This window comes from Mirounga leonina, unplaced genomic scaffold, assembly GCF_011800145.1.
Source record: "Mirounga leonina isolate KUSES-001 unplaced genomic scaffold, KU_Mleo_1.0 Mir_176, whole genome shotgun sequence".
Taxonomy (NCBI): domain Eukaryota; kingdom Metazoa; phylum Chordata; class Mammalia; order Carnivora; family Phocidae; genus Mirounga; species Mirounga leonina.
In genome coordinates, this window is record NW_023270454.1 from 43,436,168 (window position 1) to 43,452,976 (window position 16,809).

The following is a 16,809-nucleotide window of genomic DNA, read 5'->3' on the forward strand; positions in this document are numbered from 1 at the left end:
GAAGCCCGATGCGGGGCTCGATCCCAGAACCCTGAGATCATGACCTGAGCTGAAGGCAGTCGCTTAACCAACTGAGCCACCCAGGCGCCCCCCAACATTAAATATTAATCGATCTAGTCATTCAGTAAAAATTTTAAGGGTCAAATATGCACCTGTGATTAGTACAAAGGAAACCTATATAAGCCATAGTTAGTGTCCTCAGAGAACCCAGAACAGTTTAATACATTAAATAAACAATAAATAGATCAATAGACCTTGAGATCCAATATATTAGAGACCATAAAGAGGTATGCACAGAATACTCGATAACTCAAAGATGGGAATGATGAACTCTTCCAGAGGGCCTAAAAAATACTCAAAAATTGATTCTTTTTTTTTTTTCTAGCCTTATTGCGGTATATTTGGCAAATAAAAATTGTATATTTTTAAGGTATACAATGGGATGTTTTGATATATGTATACATTGTGAAATGATTACCATGATCAAGCTAATTAGCATATCTGTCACCTCACATAGTTTCCACTTGTTTGTATGGTGAGAATGCTTTAGCTAGATCCCCTTTTAGCAAATTTCAAGTATGCAGTACAGTATTATTAATTATAATCATCATGCCAGACATTAGATCTCTAGAAGGATGAGTTGGAAGTTTACCAGATTCTTGGATCCCAGAAAGGATGGGCAGGGAGGGAGAGAAGAGCATCTCAGGCAAATGAGGATGGGACCATGTGCAATGGCATGGAGTTTGAAACTGTATAGTCTCTTACAGAAGTTGATGATTCCAGCTGGCTTTCTGCCCGTGGATGCCACCGAGTAAATATCGTTAAAAGTCTCCCCCCACCGTCATGTCTAAGTCAGAGTCTCCCAAAGAGCCTGAACAGCTGCGGAAGCTCTTCATCAGAGGTTTGAGCTTTGAAACAACTGACGAGAGTCTGAGGAGCCATTTTGAGCAATGGGGAACGCTTACGGACCGTGTGGTAACGAGAGATCCAAACACCAAGCACTCCAGAGGCTTTGGGTTTGTCATGTATGCCTCTGTGGAGGAGGTGGATGCAGCCATGAACACAAGGCCACACAAGGTGGATGGAAGAGTTGTGGAACCAAAGAGGGCTGTCTCAAGAGAAGATTCTCAAAGACCTGGTGCCCATTTAACTGTGAAAAAGATTTTTGTTGGTGGCATTAAAGAAGACACTGAAGAACATCATCTTAGAGATTATTTTGAACAGTATGGGAAAATTGAAGTGATCGAGATCATGACTGACCGAGGCAGTGGCAAAAAGAGAGGTTTTGCTTTTGTAACATTTGATGACCATGACTCTGTAGACAAGATTGTCATTCAAAAATACCATACTGTGAATGGCCACAACTGTGAAATAAGGAAAGCCCTATCTAAGCAAGAGATGGCTAGTGCTTCATCCAGCCAAAGAGGTCGAAGTGGTTCTGGAAACTTTGGTGGTGGTCGTGGAGGTGGTTTTGGTGGGAATGACAACTTTGGTCGTGGAGGGAACTTCAGTGGTCGAGGTGGCTTTGGTGGCAGTCAAGGTGGTGGTGGATATGGTGGCAGTGGGGATGGCTATAACAGATTTGGTAATGATGGAAGCAACTTTGGAGGTAGCGGAAGCTATAATGATTTTGGCAATTACAACAATCAATCCTCAAATTTTGGACCCATGAAAGGAGGAAATTTTGGAGGCAGAAGCTCTGGCCCCTACGGTGGTGGAGGCCAATACTTTGCCAAACCACAAAACCAAGGTGGCTGTGGTGGTTCCAGCAACAGCAGTAGCTATGGCAGCAGCAGAAGGTTCTAATTACTGCCAGGAAACAAAGCTTAGCAGGAGAGGAGAGCCAGAGAAGTGACAGGGAAGCTACAGGTTATAACAGATTTGTGAACTCAGCCAAGCACAGTGGTGGCAGGGCCTAGTTGCTACAAAGAAGACATGTTTTAGACAATACTAATGTGTATGGGCAAAAAACTCGAGGACTGTATTTGTGACTAATTGTATAACAGGTTATTTTAGTTTCTGTTCCATGGAAAGTGTAAAGCATTCCAACAAAGGGTTTTAATGTAGATTTTTTTTTTTTGCACCCATCTGTTGATTGTTAAATGTAATAGTCTGATCATGATGCTGAATAAATGTGTCTTTAAAAAAAAAAAAAAAGAAGAAGATGATGATTCCACCTGGACAGGGAGTGGAGTGCATATAAAGAACAAATTGGCAAATGAAAAAGCTGTCTTTCTGACTCAACTCTCCTGGCCTATATGCTATGCTTTTGCCATGATGTCACACTGTCTTTTCTAATCTTTCTCAGCCTCATTTCCTGATTTCTCTTACTCCTTCATGAGATCTGATGGTCATTATAGATCATTGGAGAACAAATCAGAAGCCAGGAAGGGGCTCAGTCCAAGTGACAAATAAATTAGGGAGTGAACTGAAGTTCTGAAGGGAGATAAAGATGTGGCAGAGAGAGAGGGGAAGAGAGGGAAGGATGAAAAGGGACATGTGTAGCTTGAGGGAAGAGCAGGATTAAAGAAAAAAATTGTCAAGAAGTGTGGGGGAAATTAGAGAATTTTTGTAGTTAGGTTGTACAGAGCCAAATCAGAAGGAAAGATTTACATATGATATATTGGGTGAAGACAAGTAAAAGCTAAAGGTTTTAAGAGAATAAATAGATTCTCTAAAATGATAAACCAACATACCTCCTGATATGATAGAGTAAGAAAGGTAATTCACCTCTGGGGTGGTCTTCCCCCAAACCTATAAACCCATTCTAATCATTTCTTACAAATTTGTCTAACTGACAAATTGAGGAACATTCTACAAAATGCCTGACTGGTACTCTTCAAAAATGATCACAATCAGTCCATTTTTGTTTTTTTTCTTTAGATATATTTATTTATATATTAGAGAGCAGGACGAGGGGCAGAAGGAGAGGGAGAGAGAGAATCTCCAGCAGACTCCCTGCTGAGCACAGAGCTGCTCATGGGGCTGAGTCCCACAACCCTGAGATCATGAACCCAGCTGAAATCAGTCAGACGCTTAACGGACTGAGCCACCCAGGCACCCCAGTCACAATCAGTCTTTGAGAAACTGTCACAAACCAGAGGAGACTAGGGGACATGATGATTGAACATAATATGATATCCTCAATGGGAGACTAGAACAGAAAAAGGGCATTAGTGGAAAAGCTAATGAAATCTGAATAAAGTGTGAAGTTTAGTTAATAGCAACATACCAATGTAGGTTTCTCAGTTCTGATAAATGGATCTGGGTAATGCAGGATGATAACATTAGAGGAGCCTGACTGAGAAGGAAGATAACAGAGCAAAACAGAGGTGAGAAGTGGAAAAAGAGCCCTGCATGTAGTTGTTCCTTAGGATCTACCCAAGACCTTTCAGGAACCTGAACTAATAAATGTCGTTTTGCTAAAAACATTTTGAGTTGATTTTCTGTCATTACAACAAAATCGCCCTCACTAATAGCGGTGCATCTGTTCCAAAACCCCTGCCTGGGATAATAATATTTCATGGTGTAATTTCCTTGTTTCTGGTAAGTATTTCCTTTTTCTAAAAAAGGTAATTAAACTCACTTTCATTTTGAGAATGTCATGACTTGAGAGAATGGACTATAACATGAGGTGCTAGCAAGCCGTCTTAGGACTTGATGGGTTTTTTATCAGACACTCTTAGGTAGGGGAATCCAGGCGTATGAGAAGGGGAATATGGAAGGGAATACCAATCAAGAGTGAATTTTAAAATAGGCATATCTCAGGGCACCCAGGTGGTTAAGTGTCTGCCTTCTGCTCAGGTCATGATCTCCAGGTCCTGGGATCGAGTCCCGCGTCCAGCTCTCAGCTCAGCGGGGAGCCTGCTTCTCCCTCTCCCTCTGCCTCTCCCCCTGCTTGTGCTCTGTCTCTATCTCAAATGAATAAATAAAATCTTTTTTAAAAAATAGACCTATCTCGATGCAATGGAAAGCAAATTAAATTTACAGTGGGAATACTTCAGTTCCTTCAGCAAATCATCTAAGTATGACATGGTGGAAAGACCCTGGGATTTGGGACCAGAGGATCCTAGCTTTACAACCAGCTTTGGTGCTTTCTATGTAGCCTGAGGCAAGTAACAACCTAACTGAGCACCAGAGCACCAGATTCTTTGCCTGTGAAACGGGGCTCAGGATGTACCCGGCAGGGTTGATACCAGATCAGTGGTAATGTGAGTAGAACAGCTACTACCATGCCTGGCACAGAGTAGGTGCTCAATAAATGGTAGCAAGAAGTCACCTTTATTCTTATTGATCTTATTATTTACGTCTAGGGTTCTTAGCTCTTCTATTTGTGAACTCTGGATAATCATCCTTGCTGGTAACAGGATTCTTATGGAGATCCAAAAGATATGCAACTCGAAAGTGTTTTGTCACATATATGTCAGATAGAAATGTAAAGACCTTACTAATGTAAGGCAAGTGATTAGAAGACCCCTGATTCCTGCATCTGAATGTGGCTCTCTATAGCTCCAGCTTCATGGGAAGGGATCAGCCCTCTTAAATAAGTAGGCAGCAGCTCCGGTGTGAAGCCAAGCCCAGGGGGGAGGCCACTCATGAGGCCAAACCCACGGGGGAGACCCCTGCACGGTCCGACCTCCAGCTCACTGTGAGGCATGTGCACACAAACCGGAACCGAATCAGAGGAACCGAGCCAACCACAGTCAGAAAAATAAAAGGTGCTCTAACTAGTAAACAAATGAGCATTTTTCATACATCGCCCCTGCTTTTAGATGTTAGAAACGGAAACAGCACAGTTAATACTGAAATCTGGACAGCAAGAGTGCACCTGGCCTTGCTTAGCGAATGGCTTGAATTATTCTTGGTTACCACCCAACCGGTAGGAGATTGTCCTGCTCCACTCTGTGCCCTGCTATTGGCCCTTAAGGAGTTCTCTATTACTGAACTGACGGTGAGTCATCGCCCCAAAAATAGCCAGAGAAGTTAGCTTGTCAGAGTGCAGAAGTGATTAGTGACAAGGCGCCACGGTTTCCAACACTTTTATCCACACCAATCATAGGAGCTCTCACCTTAACAACATGGAAGTCAAGTGGGTTTCTGAAAGATATTCTAGGAGGAACAGGCAACATGTTGATGCCTCAACGGGGAAGATGAAACCATGGGGCTACCGTTAACATTTTCAGAGGAGGGCTAGCTCATTAAAGCGAACACCACAATTGGTGTTGAAAGGGAAGAGCAATCAGACAAGGCAGGGTTTTGGGGGTGACCCAGGGGGAGGAGTGGGCCACACACACTTGGCCCTGTGGTCTTTTACAGGGTGACAGCTTGTAGGTTTAACAGCTGCCAGCGTGCTGTGTTAGCAGCAGGGAAGGTGGACTTCCTTGCGCCACGCCCAGCTTGCCGATGAGGACGGACACAACAGAAGACAGCTAGTCCGTGGGAAGAGAGAGCCAGCCCCGCGCCGTGTCCTCTCGATGGGACACCAGTGCCCTCAGAGCAGTAAGAACCACACAACAGTACCGCTTCCATCTGACAAACAGACACCAAAAGTACAGCCTCAGTTTTCTTAGCATGTTCTTCCTTCCTGCTGGCTATATTCTCATCTGTTTTCTCAATTATATCAGAGGGAGGGAATTCTTATTTTTTTCCAGCCTAACAACTTGGTTGATCAGGTCTGGATAACATTACATTTGAGAAATGATTTGTGAATAACATTTACTAGTAGTACAATGTCCCTCTGCATAGATAAGAGAATAAAGGTTTAACACCAGGAAACCTGCAGACAGACAGCATCTGTCCCATTAGCAGCTAGTCCTTGAGGAAGATATTCAAGTCTTAGTTTCCTCATCCATGAAATGTGGTCCATATCTTCTTATGAAAAGAAAATGCATTCAGGTGTTAGGTCAATGTGCTCTGCGAGCTTAAGAGCATTGCAAAAATGTGCAATTATTAGTAATAGCAAGAAAGGATAATTAGAAATTGCTGACAGTGATCTCTGAGAAGCCCAGATGATAGCAGATACATACACAAAATGCACCTAGCTGCTTCCAAGGTGTGAAGACATCCTTCCTAATAATAACAAAATAAATCACACACACACACACACACACACAGTGGAATCCTGAAAATATGAAGTTCGTCTTTTAATACCTTTCTTTGGAAGAAATCCACTAGAAAAACAAGATGCATCTTCGCAGACTTTTTGTGGAAGAGCAAAATTTATAGTGGCAGGCAGAAGCTTTGCTGATATCTAAGAGGATTGTGTCAAATGAAATCTCCAAGCCTCCAAATTAAATTGGAAAAAAAAACAGCAAGCAGTCTCTTTAGTGATGTCACAGCTTGGGATTTGGCACGAGTTGATGGATATTTGGGAGACTTTTGGGAGGTTTGGGGTGATTTGAAACAACGCATTTATCTGGTTCACTTTCAGCCCCTTGGGTGGGGCCTTCTGCTCCCCTACTCAAGCTATGCTGGGCCAGGGAGAGAACCACCCCCCAGGCAAATAATTTTATACCACTCCTGGACATTTGTTATTTCCTTTTTTCCTGCTCTGGCTCTCTTCCACAATTTTGCTGGCAAAGCCAAATGAGGATGCATTTCCTCTACCGCCCAGGTTGGCCATCAAAATCACACTGAGCCTGCACAGATCTGCTTCAGAACAGTTCTACTGAAGTGGGGCACGTCCTTCCTGCGCCACCCTCTGTCACCATGATTCCAGACGAGACTTGCCCTTCGTTCCCAGTGCAATGCAGCGACCCGTGTATGAAAACCATCCTTTACATTTCTGCTCATTATCTCTCCCACCTGAGACTGAGGCACAAGTCCAGGGGATTAGCAGGAGAAACTCTCCAGGAGAGCCAGTCCTGTCCCCAAATTCTCATCCCGTTAGTCCTATCCTGATCGCTTTCTCACATCTTCTGACCTCAAGGTCTTGCTTCCACTACTGCTCCATAATCAGCTCACTCTAATGAAGCTTTGAGTTTCACTAAAGCCTTCACTAAGTGACAGTTGTAAATACTTAGTCACTCCTTCCTCACTAGCATCCCAAATGTGGTCCGTTCCGGCGGCAGCCTGATGGCAGAGGCTGGGTTACCCGAGGCTGCAGTGAGTAGTAGAGGAAGTGCTAGCTTGGGTTCTGGCAAAACCAGGCCAATCCCAGCATAGGTGTCAGATTTCCATTATTTTTTTTTAAAGATTTTATTTATTTATTTGAGACGGAGAGAATGAGAGACAGAGAGCATGAGAGGGAGGAGGGTCAGAGGAAGAAGCAGACTCCCTGCGGAGCAGGGAGCCCGATGCGGGACTCGATCCCGGGACTCCAGGATCATGACCTGAGCCGAAGGCAGTCGCTTAACCAACTGAGCCACCCAGGCGCCCAGACTTCCATTATTTGTAGGATTTTCTTCCAAATTTTCTTCTCCTGGTGCTAAAGTCCAAACCATTTCCAAAAAAGTCACAGTCCACTGATGTTCTGAAAACAGATCTTCACATGCATTTAGCTAAAACGAATTCCAGTTCCATCTCTTTCCCCAATCAAAAATATTAAGTTCTGAAAGTCAAAATGTCCAAGCCAAGCAAATCTCCTTAGCATTAGAATAATGCTTTGTATGATGTGAGAAAATTCTTTTTTTTTTTTTAAGATTTTATTTATTTGAGAGAGAGAGATGTTTCCCATGTGGGGAAACATCTCATTGGCCCTACAGTCATGCCATCATATCCAGATAGCCAAAGGATACTGCCAGTGTGTCACAGAAGCTGCCTTCGTCATTCACCAGGTATTTGTCAAGTGCTTCATCATCATGTCTTCATGCTGCTCATCACCAGCAGCGAGGCTCTGTAGAAGCCATCTGCTGCCCAGGGAAATGCTGACTCTACCACCTTCCAGAAGAACGGGTCACTGTCAAGTTAGATGCTGGGGAGGAGACTAGGAGAAGGGCAAAGGGTAGAAATAAGGAAGGGTAAGTCCAGACTTTCTAGCTTGGCGTCTAGAGGGGATGGTAATGTTCCTACTTGCAGGTGGATAACACAGAAGGAGCAGATGGACAGGCCAGATGACAAGCTCAACTTCAGCAGGTGGTGCGGGGGTAGCTATGGGACATTCAGGGGCGGGCATCAGATAGGCCCTTGGAAATTTTAAGCTGGAATTCAATACAAAACATGAGTCTGCATATAAAAAATGTATTAGAATGAATAGGACCACCTGAAAAGAGTAGAGTAAGAAAAGGAGAGGATGGGGTGCCTGGGTGGTTCAGTCGGTTGAGCATCTGCCTTCGGCTCAGGGCATGATCTCAGGGTCCTGGGATCGAGTCCCGCATCGGGCTCTCTGCTCCGAAAGGAGTCTGCTTCCTCTTCTCCCTCTGTGCTCTCTCTCTCACTCTTGCTCTCTTTCAAGTAAATAAATAAAATCTTAAAAAAAAAAAAGAAAGAAAGAAAAGAGTGGCGCCTGGGTGGCTCAAGTCATGATCCTGGGGTCCTGGGATCAAGCCCTGAAGCGAGCTCCCTGCTTGGCGGGAAGCCTGCTTCTCCCTCTCCCGCTCCCCCTGCTTGTATTCCCTCTCTCGCTGTGTCTCTCTCTATCAAATAAATAAATAAAACCTTAAAAAAAAAAAAACAAATGAAGGAGAGGATGCATGGCAAAATCTTGGTGATTACAGAAACATGTTGGTGGGGGCGTACAGAAAAATAAGAGCTCAAGAAACTGACAAACTAGTGGCGCCTGGGTGGCTCAGTCATTAAGTGTCTGCCTTCGGCTCAGGTCATGGTCCCAGGGTCCTGGGATCGAGCCCCACATTGGGCTCCCTGCTCGGCGGGAAGCCCGCTTCTTCCTCTCCCACTCCCCCTGCTTGTGTTCCCTCTCTCACTGTGTCTCTCTCTGTCAAATAAATAAGCAAAATCTTTAAAAAAAAAAAAAAAAGAAAAGAAAAAGAAACTGACAAACTGTGGTCAGAGACAGAGGCGGAAACAATGACCCATAAACGTAAGGGGAAATACCAACACCGTGCAAGGGTCAGGGGAGGCTACTTGCTACATGTTACTGCTGAACTATTTTAAAAACATTTTATATCAAATATCAGTTTTTAAAATCTTATTTGTTCTCAATCAAGGAATTCATTGTTTTCACCTCACACTGTTTTCCAAAGCACTGCATGGGCCCTCCTTTTTCTTTGCTAATCAGATTGGTTTCTTCTTTCAGAAATACCTCTAAGAGTTTGTAATGGAAATAAACTAGAAAAATGTTATTTACTTTCTAGACAACATAATGTGAAGATACCATTTTCAAAAATTAAGGGATACTTGATTTTGAGGTCTAACCCGTAGGACTGTGTTGCTTGGCGCCAACAACCAAATCCAAGTCTTTGTGCAAACGACCAGCACAGTTGGGTCTATGGCTTGGCTCTTGAGATGTACGACAGGAACTGAAGTGGTAGGCGACATCGCTGCATTCAAGGACCATCTAGGGTAACTACAGTGGGAAGATAATGAAGGCATGCCGCATGCCTGTGTTGTTTTTAAGCCACACAGGAATAATACAGAAGCTACTGCTGCAGACTCCTTTTATCGCCACGCCCCCCTCCTCCAACCAAACCCATTCTTTCCTCCTTCCACGATAAAGACTAATTCTGGCTCAGCACAGGCTGCCAAGCTAGAGACTGTATCTCTCAGTTTCCCTGAGAGTTAGCGATGGCCATGTGATCAAGTTCTTAGCACAGATGAGAAAAGTTCTATGTGTGTCACTTGCTTAAAGGAAAGTCGCTTATCCTAGATTTTCTCTTTCTCCCACCCACCGGCTGTAACAGGGAGCCTGCAGCAAACCCCACTTTGACTGTGCAGATGAGGATGACACCCTGGGACAGCAAAGAACAAAGGGGAAGGGACCTAGCATGCTGCCGACCTTGCAAAGCCGAGGGCTGCCTTCCTTCTCAGTCTGGCTGGCTCACTGTTACCTGAGAGAGAAGTAAGCCTCTCTCTTCTTCCTGCACTGTGTTTTCAGCATCTGGGTTAGTTTTTAACCTAACTGATGGAGCTACCATTTATTGGATGGTTAATTTGCGTTTCCTCTACATCAGCTCAGTGGGTCTTTACATGGTTCTGTGATGTAGTGGTTTCATATCTCCACTTTACAGATCAAAACACTGAGACACAGGGGCACCTGGTTGGCTCAGTTGGTTAAGTGTCCAGCTCTTGATTTCAGCTCAGGTCTCGATCTCAGGGTCCTGAGATCGAGCCCTGCATTGGGCTCCATGCTAGGTCTGGTGCCTACCTTAAAAAAAAAACAAAAAAACAAACAAGACACAGACAAGCAGATTGAATAACTTGCCACTGATCAAGCAGCTGCTAGATCCGGGAATCCACGTCTGTATAACTTCAAAGCCCACAATTTTAACTCGGTGTTGTCATTATTAATTCTTATTATAATAAGAACAATTCTAAGTGTTAAACTTTTAAAATATATATATTGTTTAAAGATTTTGTTTTTAAGTAATCTCTACATCCAATGTGGGGCTCGAATTCACAACCCTGAGATCAAGAACTGTACGCTCCACTGACTGAGCCAGCCAGGGGCCCTAAAAACATATTTTTAAATTATTAAATAAGACACGTAATAAATAGCAATAATTCTTAAGTAGTATTATTAAAACAACTGTCATGTACTGAATAATGATTATTTGTCAGGCTCTATGCTAATCCCTTCACTCACATCAACTCCTTTCAGCTTTACAAGAGCACTGTGGGACAGCCATTCCTATGATCCCCACTGGGCAAGTGAAAAAACTGAGCTCTTGAGCAGCTCACCCAAGGACACTATTATGTGCTGAATTGTGTGCCCCCTCAAATTCATATGTTGAAGTCCTAATCTCCGGTCCTTCAAATGTGAGACCTTGCTTGGGAGGTAGGTGACTTGGGAGATGTGTGATCAAAGAGATGATTAAATTAAGAGGAGACCCTAAGGGTGGACCCTAATCCAATAGGACTAATGTCCTTATAAGAAAAGGAAATTTAGGATGCCTGGGTGGCTCAGTCAGTGGTCCTGGGATCAAGCCCTGCCCCCAGGCTCCCTGCTCAGCGGCGAGCCTGCTTCTCCCTCTCCTTCTGCCCCACCCCCGCTTGTGCTCTCTCTCAAATAAATAAATCAAATATTTTTTTAAACTATTAAAAAAAAAGAAGAGGGAATTTAGACATAGACATGTACAGAGGGAAGACTATGCAAAGACACAGGGAGAAGATGATCATCCATAAGCCAAGGAGAGAAGCTGCAGAAGAAACCACCCCTGATGACACCTTGATCTTGGGCTTCTAGCCCTCAGAATTGTGAGAAAGCATGTATGTGCTGTGTAAGCCCCCCAGTGTGTGGTATTTGGTTACAACAGTCACACAGATCGTCGAGCGCCCCTGGTGACGCGAGGCACTGCTGCTCAGAGCAAGCACAGAGCAGTGTCACAGAGGAGGAGAAATTCATGGAGGCGGAAGCGTCAGCACAAGCCTCGCGCTGGAGGTGGCGGTGGAGCAGCACCGTGAAGAAGTGTACAAGTGTTCCCCGGAGGAGAAAGAGAGAAGAGGATCTGCTCGCCCAGAAGACAGCCGGGGCTCTCCAGAGTGCAGGGCACTCTCTGTGTCCAGGCCTGCGGCTCAGGCTGGAGGCCCAGAGCGAAAGGGGGGCCTGGGAGGGGGGCAGGGGGCAGCAGCAGGTCCACAGAAGATACCCCCAGCTGGGTCTGGGGGCACACTGGGGTCTCTCAGGAGCCCTCAACAGCTGCCTCTGGCCTCCCAGAGAGAGGTGCCTTATGTTGCCACCGGGAGGTTTTCCCATCTGTTCCCTTTCCTGTGCAAATCCACAGCCTGGATCTGCATGCCGCTTCTCCCTTTTGACCTTTTCCCATTTAGCGAATTGTTTGGTTTCTAGTCTCACTAGGAAATAAAGCCTCTAGTTGCTAGTCAATCTAGCAGGCGGGGAAAGTCCCCTATTTGGTTAAACATGCTGGATGTTTCTGCGAGGGTGTTTTTTTGGATGAGATTAAAATTTAAATTCATAGGGGTGCCTGGGTGACTCAGTCGTTAAGCGTCTGCCTTTGGCTCAGGTCATGATCCCAGGGTCCTGGGATCGAGCCCCGCATCGGGCACCCTCCTCAGCGGGAAGCCTGCTTCTCCCTCTCCCACTTCCCCTGCTTGTGTTCTCTCTCTCACTGTCTCTCTCTCTGTCAATAAATAAAATCTTTGAAAAAAAATTTTAATTCATAGACTTTGAGTAAAGTAGATTACCCTGTATCATGTGGGTGGGCCTCATCAGATCAGTTGAAAGCCTTAATAGGACAAAGACTGACCTCCCAAGTAAGAAGGAATTCTGCTAGCAGACTGCCTTTGGACTGAGACTGCTATGCTTCTGCCGGCCTACCCAAGCCCCCGCAATCACCTGAAACTATTCTTTAAAATTGACCCCCAGCCTCTCACTGTTGCTCTTTCTGTTGGCTCTGTTTTTCTGTAAAAACCTAATACACCCACACTTCCCCATCCCCAATGTCCCTCTCTGGTTATGAGGTTTAGGAAATCACCACTGAGGAAGCTAACTGAAAGCGAGGAAAACAAGGTCTGCTGAGCCAGTATGCTGTCCTTCCTTTGAGTGGTTCTGCAAAACCGTGGCGCTGAGCTGTGACAAGAAGCTTCGTCCCTGATTTCCTGATGCTCCAGTCAACAGGTCATTTCTGAAAACCAGTGTGTGCCCCAGCACTGGGTTGGACCCACCTATGGAGAACACAATACAAGGAACCTGCTTCCCTCAGGTGAACCTTCTTCTCAAGGGACAACACTTAACCATCCAGAATACAGAAAGCAAAAGGATCCCTCTGAAGGCGTGCTGTCTCCTGGGTCTCAGTCATGAGAGTGCGTTCCTGCAGGAGAGACCACAGGTCACACAGCAGTGTGAGGGAAGGAGGGAAGAAGTCCCTGGGGCTGCAGCAGCCCAGGTTGCTTTCTTGGAAGAGTTGGCACCGAGCTGTGTCTGGAACAACGGGTTGGGTTTGACTGTGTGGAGAAGAACCAGAGAAACTTTGCTTGGTTGGGGAGGGAGGAGGCGGGGTGATGGCAAGAGCTATTAAGTACCTACCTGCCAGGGAGCCAAAGCCTTGGGGAAGCCCACTCTAAACTGTACTCAATTTCAAAATTAATATCTATTCCCATGAATTCCAATTTCCTATTCTGTGAAGCCCCTAACAAGGTATTCCACCTGCAGCCTAAAAAATTCAGAGGGAACATTGATCCTCGTACCAAAAGGTGGATTTCCTAGTGCATAAATACGTGAAGTTGGACTACGGTAGAAATTCTCCTTAAGAACAGAAAGTGACCGGGGTGCCTGGCTGGCTCAGTCGAAGACCATGTGATTCTTGATCTCAGGGTCATGAGTTTGAGCCCCACGTTGGGTGTAAAGATTACTTAAATAAACGTAAAAAAAGAGCTGGGAGCCTGGGTGGCTAAGTTGGTTAAGCGCCTGACTCTTGATTTCGGCTCAGGTCATAATCTCAGGGTTGTGAGATCAAGCCCCACATCAGGATCTGCACTCAGCATGGAATCTGCTTAAGGTTCTCTCTCTCTCCTTCCCTCTGCCCCTCTCACCCTGCTTGAACTCTCTCTCTAAAAAAAAAGTGACTGAATAAAAAATACCCACCCCTCTGAGATGGTTTTTCTGTTCATGCCAGTTTAGCCTTAAAAGGGCAGACTGACACTACCACAGGGGAGACCTTCAGGTATATCACTGTAGTTTCTCCCACCTGCCCTTCAGAACTCTAGGAGGAATATTATGGACTTTGTGCCTGACCGTTAGGCCACAGCTTGGGCCTCACAAGGAAGGACCCCAGCTCAAGTTCCCTTTATCATGTAACCTTCCCTACAGGATTCTGCCATCTCCTGCCTTTGAACTCTGACCCCCGATCTAAAATCTGCCTCATGTTCTTTTTTGCTAGTCTACCTGCTTCACTCCCTGGTTCTCCCTCGGTTCAGTTTGCGATTTTGGACACCACTTTTCTTGGCCCTGTCCTTCTGAATAAGGGACAGCTACCTCCTTGCAGGCAGACAGGAGCTAGAAATCTCTAGCGCTCCTATTTCGCTCTGTATCCCTTGCCCCCAAGCATAAGAATTTAGGTGCACATCCCTGTGGACGTTCGTCATTCCTATGACAGAGCATCAGAGTGGAGCTGAGTGCTGGGCAGAGAGCAGGGAGGTGGGGAAGGCAGCAGTGCCAGAGGGGGCAGAAGGGCAGCTTTGGGAGCTGCAGCAGGAGCAAAGTGCAAGCGGGTTTTCCCCCTGGAACCCTGGGGGGTCACCAATCCCTGCCGCACTGGTGATTCCTGTCCAGCCTCTTCCAGGGACCCTCCTGAACAGCGGCATCAAGAAGGGGATGTGGGGGACTTGGGAGAGAGGGAGAGAGAACAGACAGGGGATGCTCAAGAGGTTTGGCACTGAGAGATTACCAAGGAGAATCAGGAGAGAGTTTCTTTTTCACATTTTTCTAATTGATTACCAAGAAATAAGCCATTCCTGCTCTGTCAAGATAGAAAATGACCAAAGGAGAGTGAGCAATGTGTCTTCCCAGGTGAAACAGATCTATGCAAATATCAGCATGAGCCAGAGTGCCCAGGGATAGACAGGAGAGAACCAGGCAGGTGGGGTGGGGTTGAAATGCACAATCATATAAATTACACCAAAGAGCAGGGTTTTTCTTTAAAAAAAAAAAAAGAAGAAGAAGAAGAAGAAGAAGGCATTTTTCTATACTGGTGAGAATGTGGGGTGGTTTGTTTTGTTTTTTTACTGTGAAAAGAGGAACTGTGACTTGTGTTTCATGACTGATTCCAGGTACGATCAGGTGGACAATAGTGGTCCCTGTTCTTCCGCTGGGAAGTTGTTGGGAGGGTAATAAAGCTCCTTTACTCTTCCCTTTCCTCTCTGCCATGTCGGAGATGTGTTGTTCTGAATTATATAAAGGAAACCACGTGCTCCTCAATCCTGGTCTCTCAGCCGTGATCTTGCTGCTACGTGGAGATTAAGGACCTTAAGGGTGCCTGGGTGGCTCAGTCGTTAAGCGTCTGCCTTCGGCTCAGGTCATGATCCCAGGGTCCTGGGATCGAGCCCCACATCGTGCTCCTTGCTCAGCGGGGAGCCTGCTTCTCCCTCTCCCAGTCCCCCTGCTTGTGTTCCCTCTTTCACTGTCTCTCTCTCTGTCAAATAAATAAATAAAATCTTTAAAAAAAAAAAAAAAAGATTAAGGACCTTAAGTTGAAAGCAGGGACAGGGTTCACAGCAACGTTATTTACAATAACCAGAAGGTAAAAACAACCCAAATGCCCATCAGCAAATGCGGTATAATACACATGGTGGAATATTATTCAGCCATTAAAAGGAAGGAAATTCTGATACAGGCCATGACCTAGGTAAAGCTTGCAAACATGATGCTGAGTGAAATAAGCCAGGTACAAAAGGACAAATCCTGTATGGCTCTACTTATGTGAGGTAACTAGAATCACCAAATTCAGAGAGACAGAAAGTAGAATGGTGGTTTCCGGGGGGGAGTGGGGGTTGGGAGTTATTGTTTGGTGGGTACAGAGTTTTAGTTTGGGAAGATGAAAAGGTTCTGGAGGTGGATGGGAGGAGGGTGGTCCCACAAGAGTGTGTATGTCCCCAATACCACTAAACCGTATACTTAAAAATGCTTAACATGGTAAATTTATGTTACAATAACATATTATATTATATGGATATTATATGCCCATAATCATAATTTTAAAAAACTGTTTATGGCTCTAGAGTCAGCTGAACCTGAATTCAAATCTCTGTCTACCACTGACTGGTGAGATTACCTTGACCAAAATTTTTAGGCTATGGGTTAGTTTCCCCATTTCTGAATGGTGATAATAATACTCCCTTCACAGCGTTACTGTAAGGGTAAAACACCGAGCCCCACACCAAGTGCAGAAATGTCCAGTGAGTGTTGATTTTTATTACTAGCTGTGCTCGGCCTGGAGAACTGAAACCTGTAAGAGGAACTGACAGAGCCAGGCTACAAAGCTCTGCTCTGTGTTGAGTTTGAGAAATAACCTACTCAGTTATGCAAATGTTCCTTCACAAACATCTGAGTTATTCTAGGAAGCAGGAGAAAACAACTCCAAATCAGAAAGGGCTGGACACTTGAGCAGGAAACCAGATACAGAAAAAAAATAAAATAAAATAAACGTATCTTAAAATGCAAATAAACATAACCTGCAATGATGCAAAGTGAACTTCTAACCATCTCAGGGAAATGGGGGAGAAATCCTGAAAAGCATCTCGCAAGCAGGAGTCGGTACATGGCAATGAATTGTCCAGTGCCCTTTAACTTAGGCCCTGGGTAATGTCACTGATGGTCTATTTAGTTATGCACTCCATTGTTTGAGTTTACAACATGTGTGGTAATATTTGTAAGTTCCTACAAGGTTGGCTACTCTGTCCTATTTTCTCCCTAAGGCATTAATTAAATGACCCAAACATAGCATTTCTTGCTATTGTGTAAGACAAGTTTCAGGAAAACAACCTTTTAGTTTTAGGGAGAGAATTCTGTGCTAGTATTGGTTAGTATCTAAGTGGTTGTTTATTCCCACTGAATTTAATTTAACTGCCACCACTTACACGTGAGTAAGAGGGAACTCTGCTTTTTATATGTAATCATCCCTTTAGCAATACCAGCCAATGACCTGCCTTTGGCCTTTGCCACTCTACTAATAGCTCTCAGCTCCACCCTTGGTCTTAAAAAAGCAGCAGACCCCAGGTCCACTTACCTGCTCTAATACC

The 16,809-nt window shown here is 44.9% G+C and overlaps 1 protein-coding gene across 1 annotated transcript; it reads left to right on the plus strand.

Annotated features, from left to right (window-relative positions):
- The first annotated feature begins 828 nt into the window (after positions 1–828).
- On the plus strand, positions 829–1,821 carry LOC118022456 (heterogeneous nuclear ribonucleoprotein A1-like). Its single transcript, XM_035023217.1, has one exon. The coding sequence runs from the start codon at positions 844–846 to the stop codon at positions 1,804–1,806; it is 963 nt and encodes a 320-aa protein (XP_034879108.1). The 5' UTR covers positions 829–843; the 3' UTR covers positions 1,807–1,821.
- Positions 1,822–16,809: the final 14,988 nt, after the last annotated feature.